Source organism: Nothoprocta perdicaria, unplaced genomic scaffold (assembly GCF_003342845.1).
Source record: "Nothoprocta perdicaria isolate Ctin4 unplaced genomic scaffold, notPer1 scaffold_80, whole genome shotgun sequence".
In the NCBI taxonomy this organism is placed as follows: Eukaryota; Metazoa; Chordata; class Aves; order Tinamiformes; family Tinamidae; genus Nothoprocta; species Nothoprocta perdicaria.
The window spans coordinates 2,458,685-2,473,415 of record NW_020456088.1 but is presented as its reverse complement, the minus strand read 5'-3'; the positions used below and the strand labels follow the sequence as shown (position 1 = coordinate 2,473,415).

At 50.6% G+C, this 14,731-nt stretch overlaps 1 protein-coding gene across 1 annotated transcript in view; it reads right to left on the bottom strand.

The window, feature by feature from the left end:
• The window catches only part of LOC112958101 (mitogen-activated protein kinase kinase kinase 3-like), a 38,395-nt gene that overhangs the window by 6,036 nt on the left and 17,628 nt on the right, over nt 1-14,731 (bottom strand). Inside the window, exons 5-11 of the mRNA XM_026051910.1 lie at nt 10,219-10,332; nt 9,429-9,540; nt 5,456-5,589; nt 4,210-4,283; nt 3,121-3,188; nt 1,523-1,615; nt 151-345 (exon numbers count right to left, since the gene is read on the bottom strand). Coding sequence (XP_025907695.1) covers nt 151-345; nt 1,523-1,615; nt 3,121-3,188; nt 4,210-4,283; nt 5,456-5,589; nt 9,429-9,540; nt 10,219-10,332 — 790 coding nt within the window. The remainder of the gene's footprint in view (nt 1-150; nt 346-1,522; nt 1,616-3,120; nt 3,189-4,209; nt 4,284-5,455; nt 5,590-9,428; nt 9,541-10,218; nt 10,333-14,731) is intronic.

Genomic DNA, 14,731 nt, shown 5'->3' with positions numbered 1-14,731 from the left:
TCTTGCTGGGCACGGACCCACAGTGCATTCAGAGTCCCCTGCCACGGCTCTGCTGCAGTAGCCCCAGTATTTTGAGGTAACTCAAAACCCAACCCGTGTGTCGAGGCCCACAGGGAGAGGTCAGCGCCGCGCGCGCTGCGATTCACTCACAGTTCCTGGCTTTGGGAGGGGAGGTGCTGAAGACCTGCAGGCCTTTCTCGCAGTTGCTCCGCCACTTGGGCCGGTACTCGCCGTACTGCAAGGTGCTCAGCTTGCTGTCCCCGTTGAAGCTCTTGGTTCGGCTGGAAGGGACAAGCTGGAAGAGGTTCTCCTGTGGGAAGTAACTCCTGGGGAAAGTCCTCCGGCCTGGGGGATAAAAGGGGACAGTTGGAGCAAGAAAACACGTGGCAGTTCTTATCTTCCTATCTACCTTCTCGCACGGCTGCCCAGCTGCAGCGATGCACCTCTGCCAATTAAGCAGAACAAGCTTAATGAAACCCAAACACAACCCTGCGAACGGTTTTAATTCAATTTAAAAGCCGTTAACAGCAGGCAGCATTACATTCAATGCACAATGTTTCCAGAGGGGTTTGTAACAGTTTAATTAAATTAGGGGTTTGTTTGTTTTTCATCACAATGAAGCTCTGAACAGACAGGGGTTTACGCTGCGAGCTCTCGCTCTTAGGGCATCCCCTAAAAGCACAACACGAATGACTACACAGGCAGTGCCAGATTACACGGGAACTACTTGCACAAGATGTCAGCAAGAGATGCCATTCACCCCAGGAGGCTCTATATGCCGTTTTCCTGCCCTCAGGATCCTTTTCCCGAGGGAATTTGATCCTTATTCAGAGAAAGCAGCCGGCAGCAGCGAGGTGATGGGGCGTCCCTGAAGCTCAGAGCTCATGAGCTTAAAACAGAGGCCTCGGAGGGGCACCACCGCTCCAATCTGCCGGGGGATTTCTCACAGCTCCGTGAGAAACTTGCTGGGAAGGACACAAACCAGCAGTCTCAAGAGCAGGCAATTGAGGGCAGGAAGACGTTTGACCGTCAGTGCAGGGCAGTTCACAATGACCAAGAACAGACCTTGAAGGTCTCCCAGAAGGTCACAGAATCACGGAATGGTTGAGGTTGGAAGGGACCTCTAGAGATCATCTAGTCCAACCCCCTGCTTCAGCAGGGACACCCAGAGCACAGGGCACAGGGCAGCATCCAGGTGGGTTTGGAGACCTCCAGAGAAGGAGACTCCACAGCCTCCCTGGGCAGCCTGTGCCAGGGCTCTGGCACCCTCACAGGGAAGAAGTTGTTCTTCACATGCAGATGGAACTTCCTGTGTTTCCACTTATACCCATTACCCCTTCTCCTATCACTGGAAGATTCAGAAGCAGCAAGCAAATCCCACACAACTTGGTTCTTAAACCTTTTCTTGGGAAGGAGACACCTCCTTGCCAAGTTTTTCCAGTCCCAGGCACTGCTGCAAGCCAAGGCCAGGCCACAATCCTGCTATCACGGCTCCCTGCCCAGCTCTCCAGCATCTCCTTACCGTCGCTGTAGTCCTTGCGGCTCTGGGACAGGTGGTACTGCCGAGGGAAGGTGCCGCCTTTCCCAAACCTTTCACAGAACGGGATGTCGAAATCTGACAGGAGGGAAGAACAGACGCGGGTCTTAGACCGACTTAGAGCAAATGCCCAGAGCATTTCCTGCGTGGAAATGTCCTGGTCTTTGGGCTGAACTGCAGGAAACAGTGAGGTAACAAACTGCTCGTCTGCATAGCAAGGTGTTCACCAACCCTTGCTCTGAAATCTGCCTGCAGGCACCCATTGCTAGTGAAAAACGAGGGCCAGATCTTCTAGCCTTGGTCCCCCTAAAGCCAAAAGAGGTTTAACCACTGGCATTGTGGGCTCTGGCGCACAACAAGGCAAGAGGTTAGCACAGACCACGTCGGGTTTCCAGGGATGAGCGCTGAACTTCTCATTTCCACATGAAAATACAAAAGTTAGCGTAGAAACAGAACAGCCAGGCCCAAATCTAATCCAACGTCTCTGCTCACAGAGCAGCTAGTTGCAAGGAAATGCAAAAATCCAGTGCTTGGCTAACACGGGACAATCCCTTTGCTTGGCTGACATGGGACAATCCCTTGCATCCTACTCCAATGTAATTCTTGATCTCTATAAGCTGGAGACAGATTTAAACCCCTAGCACCCGGGATGTCTACATTTATTCCGTTTAAATGACAGAAAGGTAGGTCTGAGGCAGGCAGAAATGATTAGAGAGCATCACAGTGCGACTACACAGGAGCTCATAAACTAGAGAGGGATGGATACATAAGAGATAAATAAACACTGCAAAAAAAAAAATAACAAAACTATAAGCTCTGGAAGCCATCGCTGGTAGCACTGGACAACTTGAGATTAAAATATCTGTCATTTCCCCATCTTCCACCTCCCTCTTCTCCCCCATCCTGCTCTAATGATACAGCCTGTCCAAGTGCTTATTTGTCTTAGTGGCTCCTCCGAGAGCTCTCCTGGCCTGGGCACGGTTCTCCATCGCACCAGAGGAGCCCATAACACCTGAAATATGGTCAGCAAGAGAAGCAACAAGGACAGGTCAAGCATTTTAGGGCAAAGGCCTTGCCTGACCCCCCTGGGATGTATTAAAGCTCCAGCAACATGGCCTGACGGCAGCTTCAGCTCGAGAGTTCAATCTAGAAATGCTGCCTCTGGCCAGAAAAGTGTTATCATGGTGCAGGCTTGCTGCCATTTATTCATTTTTAATAGCAGAAGTCATTATAATATTGCAGAGTTTCCATGACTTAACCAGCTGGATGTTTATATGTGATTAAGCAGGAACCTTGCGAGTACCAATGCACTTTCCCTGTCAGAATTCCTAGGTCTGTCTCTTATTAATGCAAACGGAGGAGGTTCCATTCCCTGGAGAGGTTTGAGAGCCACAGTTTGCAATTAGGAAGTCAGGGCCCTGACACTGCTACTCACAGGAACCTCATTAGAAATAAAAGGTGATGCCACGAGGCCCATTCCCTGCTTTTTCAACGGCTCTTGCATTTGCCTCCAGTTACTTTATTCCATCACTTCACCACTTGGGTGCACTTTCAAGTGAACACAGACCTCCCTCAATGCTTACCCATGCAATCGAGACTGTCTTTGGGATGGCTCTTCCTTCCAGGAACAGGGGTTTGGGTGAAGGGAGGGCTGCAAAGAAGAAAAAGAGTCACTCAAAAGGCTGTGGATTGGAAGTTACCACATGCAAAAAGCACCGGATTTATAGGGATTCATTCCACTCAACTGAACCCCCATCCTTCTGCCTGCACAAGACCGAGCGCTGTTTTCTGCATGTGCTGGACATCTCCAAAGCATGCGGAGAGGGGAGACCCAAATTTCATTCTAGCCTCTCCGTGCCTAAATTTCCCTTTTAATAAATGGGACATTGTGATAGAAATCTGCATTGCAAATTGCTCTAAAGTCTGCTAATGTCACAGCCGATCAGGACTGATTTGCTATGGGGAAATTTACTGTGTTATCTTAACAGTGCCCAGTGCCTTTCTCTGCTCACTCGAGGCTAACCCGATCTCGAGCACTTGGCAGCAAGGCTCCAGCTACATCTTTCCAAAAAATACCCATTCTTGCCCCTTTTCCTGCCTTTGAGAAGTCTGCCTCTCTTCTTGACGTCTGCTTTTTGTATGTGGGTCAGCTATCAGCTACAAAAGTGCCTGGGATTCACTTCTTTGCTCCCAATAAAGTGTTATAGCCAGGCTGTGCTGCTGCTTGTGTTGTTATTTCCAGTGAAGTCTACGCAAAACTGACGCTGGGCCATGAAGGCAGGGAGCACAAGAAGGGCAGCTCCAACGCTTCCAAACGGTGAGCAAACGCATCACGGGACAGCATTAAAATCCAAGAAGGGAAACGGGCCTCGACGCTCGGACAGACCCAGAGCAGCAACACGAAGCGAAGCGCGGCCTCGGTGCCGTGCGGCAAAATGAGCAAGAAGAGGGAAAACTGTGACGAGGGCTAAAAATTAATAAAAAAGAATAAACTGCTTCTCTGAAGTCTCACAGAGGGACTTGCCACTTGCAGTGCATGCGCGAGCCGGCACCTCGCTGCCTGCTGAAGTGTCTGCCATGGGACAACGTGTCCCAGTTGCTTCCTGCCGGGAGGCTAAACTTAGTGCGGAGCCTCCTGCGTCCTCTGGGCAGCGGCAGCGTCACCAACTCACCTGTCCACAGATCGGTCCAGCGACTGGCAGCTCCCGGACAGAGACTCGTCAGGGCTGATGAAAGCCTCGAGCATCTGGCGGAGGGGAAAACACGGGGGAAAGGATAGAACAGGGTGCTGTGATCCCTGAGCTGCAGCAGCCGCGTTCCTCCTGCGCTGGGCTCTCTGGAGAGCATCCGTGCAGGACAACAGGGCTCCACTGAACGCGACTGGCTTCTATCCATTATATGGCCCAGGAGACACCATATATAGCCCGATAGATAGATATGGGAGAGCTTTCTTCTAAAACTTGCACTAACAAAACCCTCTTTGGGTTATTCTTCTTCCTGATTGCTAGTTACTGCTCAGCAAAGCGAGGCAAAGCAGTTAGCACCTGCTAACTTAGAGCATGCTAAGGAATCAATGAGATGCAAAGTGCTGCACGGATTTGGAGAGGAGGGGAAGAAAAATGTAATAATCCAGACACACGTGAGGGGCATAAGCAGGACTGGGCCCCTGGGGAGTTTTTTTCCCCTCCTTTTGCACATTTTGCCCCAAAGCTGGAGGCTTCCACGGGCACGGGCAGGAGGCCATGCACAGTGCGATGCTGCTGGATGCGCCTGCAGGGCAGAGGTCGGTGCCCAGCCGGGGCTCACGTGGGCTCCTGCTCGTGGACACCCACGGCGGGGTTCGCATGGGTCTCCCCCGCGCTCTGATGCTACCAAACCCGCTCGCAAAACAAGAGGGAGAGACAGGATCTGGCCGCGAGGAGCACGAGCTACAGCTGCACGGCAGCGCTGCCAAGACTCGCCCGGAGCGGCCTCGTATTTTATTAACGGCTGCATAACAAACTGTTTTAAAGAAAAAACCCACAGATTTGGCATGGAAATGCTGGCAGGGGATGGTGGGTGCTAGTGGAGCTCAGCGAAGTCTCCCTGAGTAGGATCCTCAGCATCCCGAGAGCGATCCCAGCCTGTGCTCCCAAGGGGAAGGCGGAGGGAGGTAGAAGGAGGGAGGTATTCCTCATGGCTGGATTTGGGAACAAGCTGCTCTTTTTATTACTACAGGATTGCCATCTACAAACCCCTTAGCGGAGGAGGAGGAAGAAAGAGGAGGAAGGACAGAAGCTGCAGAGGCTACACGCAGCGCTGCACGTGGAGCACCAGCAAGAGCTGCTGCCGCCCCGCGTTCCCCTTCCCGCTCCCTGGGTGTCCTGAGCAGCTCCCACAGGGATTTCGGGGTCGCCCGCGGGCTCAGGCCCCACTTACGTTCTGGTCCATGGTCTCGGGGATGAACTCGCCCTCGCTGTTGATGCTGGTGTAGGATCCCTGGCGGGCGATCTGCTGCTGCTCCTCGGGGACGCTGCCCGGCGGCGGAGAGCTGCGCCCCGTGTGCAGGGAGCCTGCGGCAAAGGGACAGGTCAGGGGTGCCAGGAATCCCACCAGCTCCTCCCAGGGAGCCTCAGCCTCCTGGAGACATCGCTGGGATCGGGAAGGGAGCCAAGAAGCTGGAGATGCAAGAGGGAGACCCACGGGCCGTGTGCTGTGTCCCTCTCCACTCACCTGGGTACCCCCACATCCACCTGGACCAATTCCCTGAGCATTTTTTCATGACTTAGGGAGCACTGCCCTCACTTGGCCTGGACACACGGGCTTGGATCTCCTCGTCCCTCCGCTCCATCCCTGAGCTGTCATCACTCCGTGGCAAGGAATTGCTGACGGAGGCCTGTGCTGCTCCGTGCTGGAGCGCTAGCGGGGCAGCGTTGTGCAACACGAGCAACACAACAACTTGTTGTTTTTCCTCAAGAAAAATCTCTAAAAGGCACAAATCTTTGAAGAGCTGGAAAGCACACGGCAACACACCTCCCTGCGCTCCCTACCGCAACGTGCCCTGGGATAACTGCAATGTTCCTAGGGAAACATGCCGGGAAAGGGTCTGCTCCATCAGGAAAAGCCATGGCCGGTCCAACAAGCCAACGTTTGGGCTGCTGTTGTGCACTGCACCGAGCTCCGGCCTAGCTCCAGGAGCAGCCCAAATCCGCGAGCACGGGGAGCTGCTACCGTTCACACTGCATTGCCGCCGGCTAAGCCGGGCCGCCCGGACTCACACACACGGATATCTCCATCCCACCACACAGCTCCCCCCAGGCTCCTTGGATTTTAAAAATAAGAATCACACGGCCTTGAGTCGCCTTTTTTTTTTTTTTATTTTCCTTTCTTCCTATTTGCTCCTTCCCAGATTTCCTGTAGGATAAGAAGGCAGCGCAGAGAGTCTCACTGAAGCAAAGCCAAGCTCAAGGAGAGACTCTCTCGAGTGCCGCCGCGCTCAGTGAACTGGCTTCCCACCAGCCCCAGAAGCAAAACCATTTGGGAAGCACAGCATCCTCTCCTGGAATATAAATAAATAAACATATTTAACCATTTAACAGTTCGGGCACTCTGAATAAACCACGGAATAATCGTTGCCTCATTTGCTTAGCAGATGCCAAGGCAGAGCTGTGCACAGAGATGTTTGGAGCTGGGACCACAGTAAAAGGAGCTGGATGGATGAGCACAGTGCAACTGTGGCATCTCGGAGCTTTTGAGCATCCTATTGCTCCTCTAATCCATGGATCTGCTTGTGCAGGGCTGCGATCTCTTGCCACCATAACCCAAAACCTTCCCCAGAAGCCTTAGGTGGATAAACCCCTGGGGAGCCGTGGTGAGGAGCTCACAGAGCTTTGCTCCCACGGGAGCAGCGGCTGCTGCTTCACCTCCACGGCCACACGGGAACCAAATTCCCAGCCCATTTCATGTCCCAAGATGAGAATTAACATACTAGACTATCCACAGGTACTGGCTCACAAGCCAAGCTCCCGGCCGGTGCTCAGCAGCCCTGAACTCGGAGCTTGGCCCCTGCGGCGCATCCGACCCGGACTGCCCTTTGGAGTCAGGAAGGGATTCCCGCGGCGCGCGCCGCATCCCCGCGAGCACAGCACGTCCTGCATGGCGTGATCCAGGCCTGGCGCTCGCTGCTGGCACCTGCCGGGCTCCTCCGTGTTCCCATCTGCTGTTTTCACTGCGGCGGCCGCTTTCCCGCGGGATGTGCGGCGCTCGCGGCGCCGCGTGTACAGCCAGCTCCCCGGTGCCAGCCTTGGCTTCCCTCCACCTCCGCCTTCCCAATCCCGGCAGGATGTGTCCAAAACCTTCAGCCACAGCTGCTGGGATACCCAGGAGGGGAGCTCGGAGAGGGGAAAAGCCCCCTGCTCCAGGAGGGTCCCCATAGAGCTCCCTCCTTTGGGGGCCACCGTGTTGCCCTCTGGGCTTGAGCAGAGCCTGCAGATCAGGTTCAAATGCCCCAAGATGAAAGAACTAAATAAATAAGGAAATAAATGAAAATCTTGGCTTTAAAACACTGACGCTGGAATGGGGTTCTTGACTATGCTGGCAGTGATATTGCAAAATGTGGGTTTCCTCAAATCAATTTACAAAAGAATACCCTCTGCATCAGAAAATGCAGAACCCCAGTAGGTTTTAGCAAAAGGTTTCTGGCACTCAGCTGAATGTTCTCAGATCCTGGTCACCAAGAGCCTGGAACATTTTCCACTTCCAAAAAGAAAAAATGTAGAGGGAGGGGAGATTTCCACTGAGAATGTTTATGAAAATAAATATAAATATATATATATTTTGATTTTGCCTAAGGTTTTTCAAGGACAAGGAGTGAAGAAGTTTTCTGTCCAGTGGACATAAAAATAGCCACTTCTTCCCCAGAACATCTACCCTCTTCCAATCTGCTCGTGCCAGCAACATACAGCTTTATTATTCTTTTGCTCCCACTAACATGGCAAAGTCAGCAGAAAAACCCAAGACATGTCAGAACCACTGAGAACATGACCCCGAGCCACCTTTCCCATTAAGTCACTTCCAACCTCCTTGTAAATGTGGTCTGAAGAGAAAAGCTGAGCTGAGATCCTCACTCGACAGCGAGCCCTTGGTAACAGCACGAGCAAACGCTGAGATATTTTGCAGCTGCAAGCAGAAGACAGTTTCTTCCACTGAAACCCCAGCCTTTGAGGCTGCCTTTTGCTTTTCACCAAGTTTAGTAAAATCACAGCACAGATCATCTCCGTCCATTTAAGGCCTGCCTCCAGTTTTAAACCCCATCGGAGGAGATGCCCTCCCTTGCAGCTCCCCAGAGCGTCTTCTCAGCCACTCGGTTACCCTGTCCTGACATATAAAAATAAAAAAAATTGAGAGAATAAATAAACCTGCTGGATTGCAACCTGTGCAAGGCTGTAGCCTCTTCATGCAGACATCAGCTAACCCCAACCATGCCTGGTGCACTGTTAACATGCAGGGGGGTTGTTGCCACCTCTGTTGCTAATTTAGAGTAAGCATCAAAACTAGTAAGAAAGCCTCCTTTCCAAGAGCCTGTTTTCTCCCCAGCACGGCTGCATGTGGGATCAGCTTTGCCCATGACGCTTGGTTGACCCACCAGTGACAGCTCCCAGCACCATCAGGTATTTGCTGCATGGAGAAGAGTCTGGGAGTGCTCACTGCCACCTGTGCATGGAGCATCTTCGAAGGATCAAGCATTTCTTTATATTTACTTGTATGAGATGGCCCTGATTCATTCAAGGCTCCAATGCTGTCAATCCTACACTTCTCAAATGAAGGAAAGAAACTCATAGGGCTCTGTAGAAATTACCCTGTAACCTGCTCTCGCAGACGTAGCAGAGAACATCCAGTGCAAGACAAAACCATTAAGCCTGCCTAGAGGTTATATACCCTGCTACACAGTCCTAAGGACTGCTGCACTGACTCTGTACACAGCATGTTCTTCTCTAGGATCCAACACGGTCCTTCACATAAGGGTCCAACAAACGCTGGTCATCAAGAGTACCTATCATTTCAAATATTTTGTATCTTATATATACTAAAATGCAAAAAAAGAAAAAGACCCTATAAACCTGAGTGCAGAAAACGAAAGGAAAAGCCACACAAAAGGCTAAGAAATGCTAGTCCCCATAGGACATTTGCCATCCTGGCCTTGGAGAGGGTAGGTGTCTACTAGCACTTCTTAGGCACAGGGATAGTCCCCTTCATTTGAAAGGTGACCCCTACAAAACACATGGAGAGCAAGTACTGCAGAAGGTCACAGAAACACGGATGTCAATGGTCATCAGGGTGGCAGACCAGACCACTACAACCACATGGCTTGCAGGGAAGGGGTGGACGGGGAGCAGAGAGAAGATTCACCAACCTGTGGAATATTTCCGCGTCCTCTCAGAGTCTTTGTACAAGGACCCCATGATGTCGCCCATGGACCTGGAGATCCTCATTTCGTGCTGCTTGCTGTTGTTGGGCTGCAGGAGCTGGAAATTGGACAAAGGGAACCATCAGACTCTGCCAGAGGCCAGGGCCCTTCCAGACATGCCAGGGAAAACCCTGGTTTAGGCTCCCCATTCCCACCATTCTCCCCCAAAACCAACCAAACAAAAAAAGAGCTGTAAGTGGAACCTAGTGTATTCTAAAATAATTAATGAACAGTTCCCCTGTACAGGAGCTAGCAGCAGCAGTGGCAGCGTGAGGACAAGACGTTCGAGACTCGCAAGCTCCCTCTCCGTGCTTCTAGGAAATGAAGGGAAGACAGTGTTGCAACATCTGCAAATCCCTTGCTTTATGGCTTGTGCTTGGGGCAGCACGACATGTGCTTTGGCAAGATGCTCCGTGCACGCGAGGTCAAGCTAACAGGCTTAACTGCAAAGCCACAGAGCTCAGGAAAAAAAAAAAGGAAAAAAAAAAAAAGCTTTTTTTTTTTTTTTTTTTTTTTTTTTTTTTTTAATGACAGTTATGCAAGAGATTGAAGGATTCTCTGGTTTGCTCTCCCTGGCTTTTAGGGCTTCAGGACCAAGGCATCGGCCCCCACGCTGCTGCATCGTGGAAGGGACCAGCACAGACATCCTGCCCATGGAGACGGTGCTGGGAACGGTGGCACCTTCCTGCAGCACAAAGCTCTGCTGCCCTTGGAGCAGAGAAGGTGACCGACTCACATTGGCTTTCTTGGGAGCGCTCACAAGGATCCGCAAGCTCTTCAGGGAAGGGCTGAGCTCCAAGAGTTCCATCGCTTTGTCCAAGTCTTCCTGGGATTTCAGCGGGATCAGGAGCTGGAAGGGATGGAACAAAACAGTGTGGAGAAGTGTCACACATTTGGGCAAGCAGAAGAAGCCAGATTGTCACAGCAAGCAGCATGGAGACTGGGGGACAAGGAAGGGAGCTCCCTACTGCCCCAACCTGTGCTCCGGTGCACTGACACAGCTTCCCTAGTGTTGGAGCACTGAGCGAGATCAGGGAACATCTCACAAGGAGGATTTTAGCTCTTTGGTGTGGAAAGTGTGTGTTGCCCTTCCTCCAGGAACCACATCCTTGACTTGCGGCAGGACAAACTGACCTTTCCGCTCTTTCTATGGTGAACGAGAACCAGACAGTGCGCTGCCTGTAGGGCACCTGAAGGTCCCAATGTTTTCTCTGTAAGGGATAAACTCTTGCCCTCATGTTCCAGAGGGAATTTCACCCCCTGGCATTGCTGTGTGGTGTACCACGTTATGCAGTTGGGCTGCAGAACTTCCAACACTTAACAGAGCTGCACTTGAGAGGGGCTCTGTGGCATTCTGCTGCCCCAGGCTATGACCAAAAGCACAACTATTTGCCCCATAACCTGGCACACTCTGCCTAACATCATCCAAAGAGGCCTCAGCCTCTGTAGGTTGCCTGGGCATTGGCTCTGAGTCCAACCAACGTTCTCCGTGGTGCCAAAGTACACAGCTCTTCCATCTATCAAGGGGACCGAGTGGCCACAGCTCCCAGTTGCTTCCCAGTAACTTTGGTGGGAGCCACAGCTGTGGTCCAGCTTTGCAGGTGACCGGAGGTCAGGCCATTGGCCACTGCAAAAAGCTTCAGTGCCCAGAGACAACACTCAAAAGCCGCCTGTGTCTCCCTTCTGGATCATGGGGTGTCACCAAAGATTTGGCTGTTGGCCCCTGGGCAAATACACTGCAGACCTGCACTGAGGTTGGGATTTCTGGAGTGACCAGGTCAAGGGAAGGCTGTGGGCCCTGGCCAGGAGACATGAGGTTTCATCTGGGGAAAGTGCTACCTCATCCACCCAATGACCACAGTCTAGTCCTGCCAGGCTCCATTTTAGGTGTCTGTGCAGCTGCTGTTCCTGCAGTACCTGAACTCCTTACGGTTTAGATTGAGTTTCTCCTCCACTGTGTGATAGGAAGGCCATCCCCTGTCCTCATTTTGCAGACATAGAACTGAGGCCATTAGGCAGGCCACTGTTTTCAAATGTTTAACACCAGGTGGAACATCATCCTTCCCACCAAGAAAGCCTACCTCCAGCAGCAAAGAGATCCTCCAAAGAGATTGAGACATTTCTATGAAAAGCCAGAAGAAGAGATTGCAGAGGAAGGTGTTTGGCATTTTCACCAGGAAGGAAGGAAAATCAGGTTGTGTAGCCTTTGTTCAAAAGCTCCTTAGATAATTAAGTGTAGGAAAAGGACTCCAAGAGGAGCTCTTCAGAAGGCCTCACCCCAAAAGGTTCTACAGCCTGTCAAGGGGGTCAAGTCCCCAGCCAAATTAGATGAGAAAGACACTTTTAAAAAGATGTGAGGAGAAGGTACCCACCTGGTAGCTTTAGGGCTTTCAGGGCTTTAGGGAGGGCCATAGAGTTAGGCCATGAATAAACTTTGGGATCTGAATGAATCACTCACATCAGAGCAGTTATCAGGCAAAGCTGCATTGAAGGCATGACTCTGTCCACAGAGAGCCTTTTCCTTAAGCAGCAGAGGCTAAGGGATAATCCCTCAGCACATTTCCTAACCCTCTGGAAGACCACCAGGGCTCTGCAGGTGTATGCAGCAGGCAAAGTTGTCCTTGTTCTGCCCACTCATAACCAAAACGAGAATGTTGAAATGCTGCTCCCCCTCACTTCACTCACAAGCAGAATCTGACTCTGAACCATTAGTCCCACTGGTCTCCCATTGCTTTACAGTGCTCCTCACAAGGGTTCAGAACGGCCTCTGCTCCCTCGGCCTCTGCTTTGAACAAAATGTTCTGCAGGTCACTCCTTCTCACTCAGCATCACAACATTAACACGTCTGCATGCCTGCTTCAGAGCAGCCAAAAACATCAGGCAGAAATTGTCCTCCCCTAAAAGGGACTGCAGCCAGTATTTAGCTTGGCTTTGCCTATTACTCACATCTGTCAAGTAGATTTTGCCCCATTTGGCTTCCAGGCCGTGGTACACACGTGGGCATTAAGAATAGCTATCTACTAAACATGAAACTCAACACAGATCCATGCAGAAGCACAGAAGCAATCAGCAGGGAGCACTTCCAACAACAGGGTTCATTCTATATATAGTGAGTAACCAGATGGTCAGCAAAGTTCACCTATGTAGAAAATTGGCCAAAATTCACCTAAATTAGATTTTCTTCTTGCTTTTAAATAGTGCACTCCACTGGGGACTAATGTTGTAGTAAGGGACTTGGCAGCCAATACATTGCAGTCTCACAAGTCTAAGAAAAGTGAGTGCAAAGAATGAGTTTTCACTGACCACAACAGTACTGTGAAACCTCACTGTTTAAGACACACTAGAAAGCCACAGAATAGTAGGAAATAGGCCTGAGTAAAGTCTGAGAGGTCATTCATCCTCCTGCCTTGTGAAGGACCAAAAGGCACCAACAGCTCTTGACAAGGATTTGTTTAATCTGCTGTTAAACCTTCCCTCCAGAAATGGCAATTCCACCACTTCCCTAGGCTTTAATGCTCCTTAGCCTTCCTAAATGATGACAAGAGATGGCTCCTGCCTCAGAGGAGATGGGCAAAGGGAGGTCAGAAGGGAACTGGCACATCAAGGTCCAGGGTTCTGTCCAGGCAGCGAAGATGGGACAAGTGACGAGGTGACACAGAACCCCACCTGGTGCCACAGGGAACTGCTTAGCAGTGTAAACAGATAAAATTCAGACAAGAGAATGTGCCACAGCAGCTTGTGTTGAAGCCTTAGTACTACCATAACAAGTCTCCACATCGTGCTGTTCATGTTCAGGCAAGATTTTGCCCTCCTGCTCATCAGAAGGATGAGCACAGCCTACCAGTAACATATAGACATACACTGAGCCCACGGTCAGGCCACTGCTCTTATCCATAGCAGCCCAAACCCGTTGCTTCCACAGTCCTACCAGGATGTGATTCATGCTCCACCCAGCCAGCATGCTCATCTCATTGCGCTTGGCTTCAGGAGACCTGCTTTCCTGGGACAGCGACTGCCACTCAGTAAGGTTTTGGAAAGGGCAGTTGGTCTTAGTATAATTTTAGTCTACAAGGTGCTACAGGAACATCTAATGGTAGCAAGCAAAGAATTACTGCACAGCTTCCTTTGGACCTAAGAAAGGTGAAACATTTTCTTGTAACAAGTCCGTGGTCAAGCAGCATCAGAGACTTGGTGTCACCAGGCTAAAAATCCTGACTAACAACGTATTAGGAGCCAAACTCCAGGTTGTCACTACATGGACAAGCAGATTACCTTCCTGAAGGCCAATTTGGTGTTTATAGCGGTGTTTATAGTCATGCAAAGTAACAACCCTAAATTGCCACTGCTCATACCTTTTCTCAAATGTGCAGATTCTTACAAGAAAGAATTTTTATGCACAGAAAGACAAAATATCGAAGTCCTTCTAATCCCTATGGCAATGAGGAGTATCCAAAGGCCTGCCTGTGGCCCTGCTCTATGTTGTACACATACCCAGGAAGACAGTCTCTAGCACAGGATAAACTACATTATCTAGGTTTCTATTTGCTGCTGTTGGAAAAAATACCTCTTCCAGTGGAAAGAAACCTAGAATGAAGTGAGTCATTCCTGGAGAATTCAATGTCCGGCTTTTCCTGGGAGGGCTGCTGGAGAATGCCCAAGATTAGAAAACTGACCACATCCAAAGCTGCAGACCAGTAGACAGCTCAGTATCAGGAGGTAACTATTACAAGAAAATAGCAACCTTTTTGTGGCCAAATCTCTGCCAACAGGGAAGATAAAGAAAAGAGAAAGCTTTCTTCACACCCTCTCTCCCCACTTATACTTTAATGAAAGGTCCCTAATCATTTGCAATTAATGTTCTAATAAGTATGTTGTCCATGAAGTTGCATTAAAACTAGTGTTTCCAAGCCCACCTATTCACCACCTGCCCCTTTCCTCTCCAGGGCTCACCCCAACTTGAAAGTCCAGTGGCTCCAGCTCCCTGTAAAGCTTAGGGCAAGATACCTCACAGGAAACCACCAAACCAGATGCTAAAGACCTCCCCTTTCTAGGTAATGCCCTTCATCAGTAGCTTCTATAATGCTTCTTTCAGACACAGTGCTGGGCTCAAAGAACAAGTAGTCAAAACACAATCATTTGTGCTATGAGAAAGGTCAGGCTAGAAGGCTCTTCAGCCCCTGAAAAGCAAGGATGATGGAGCAAGGGTTTCTCAGGCACTTTGCATGGTATATTAAGAGTTTAAGAACAAA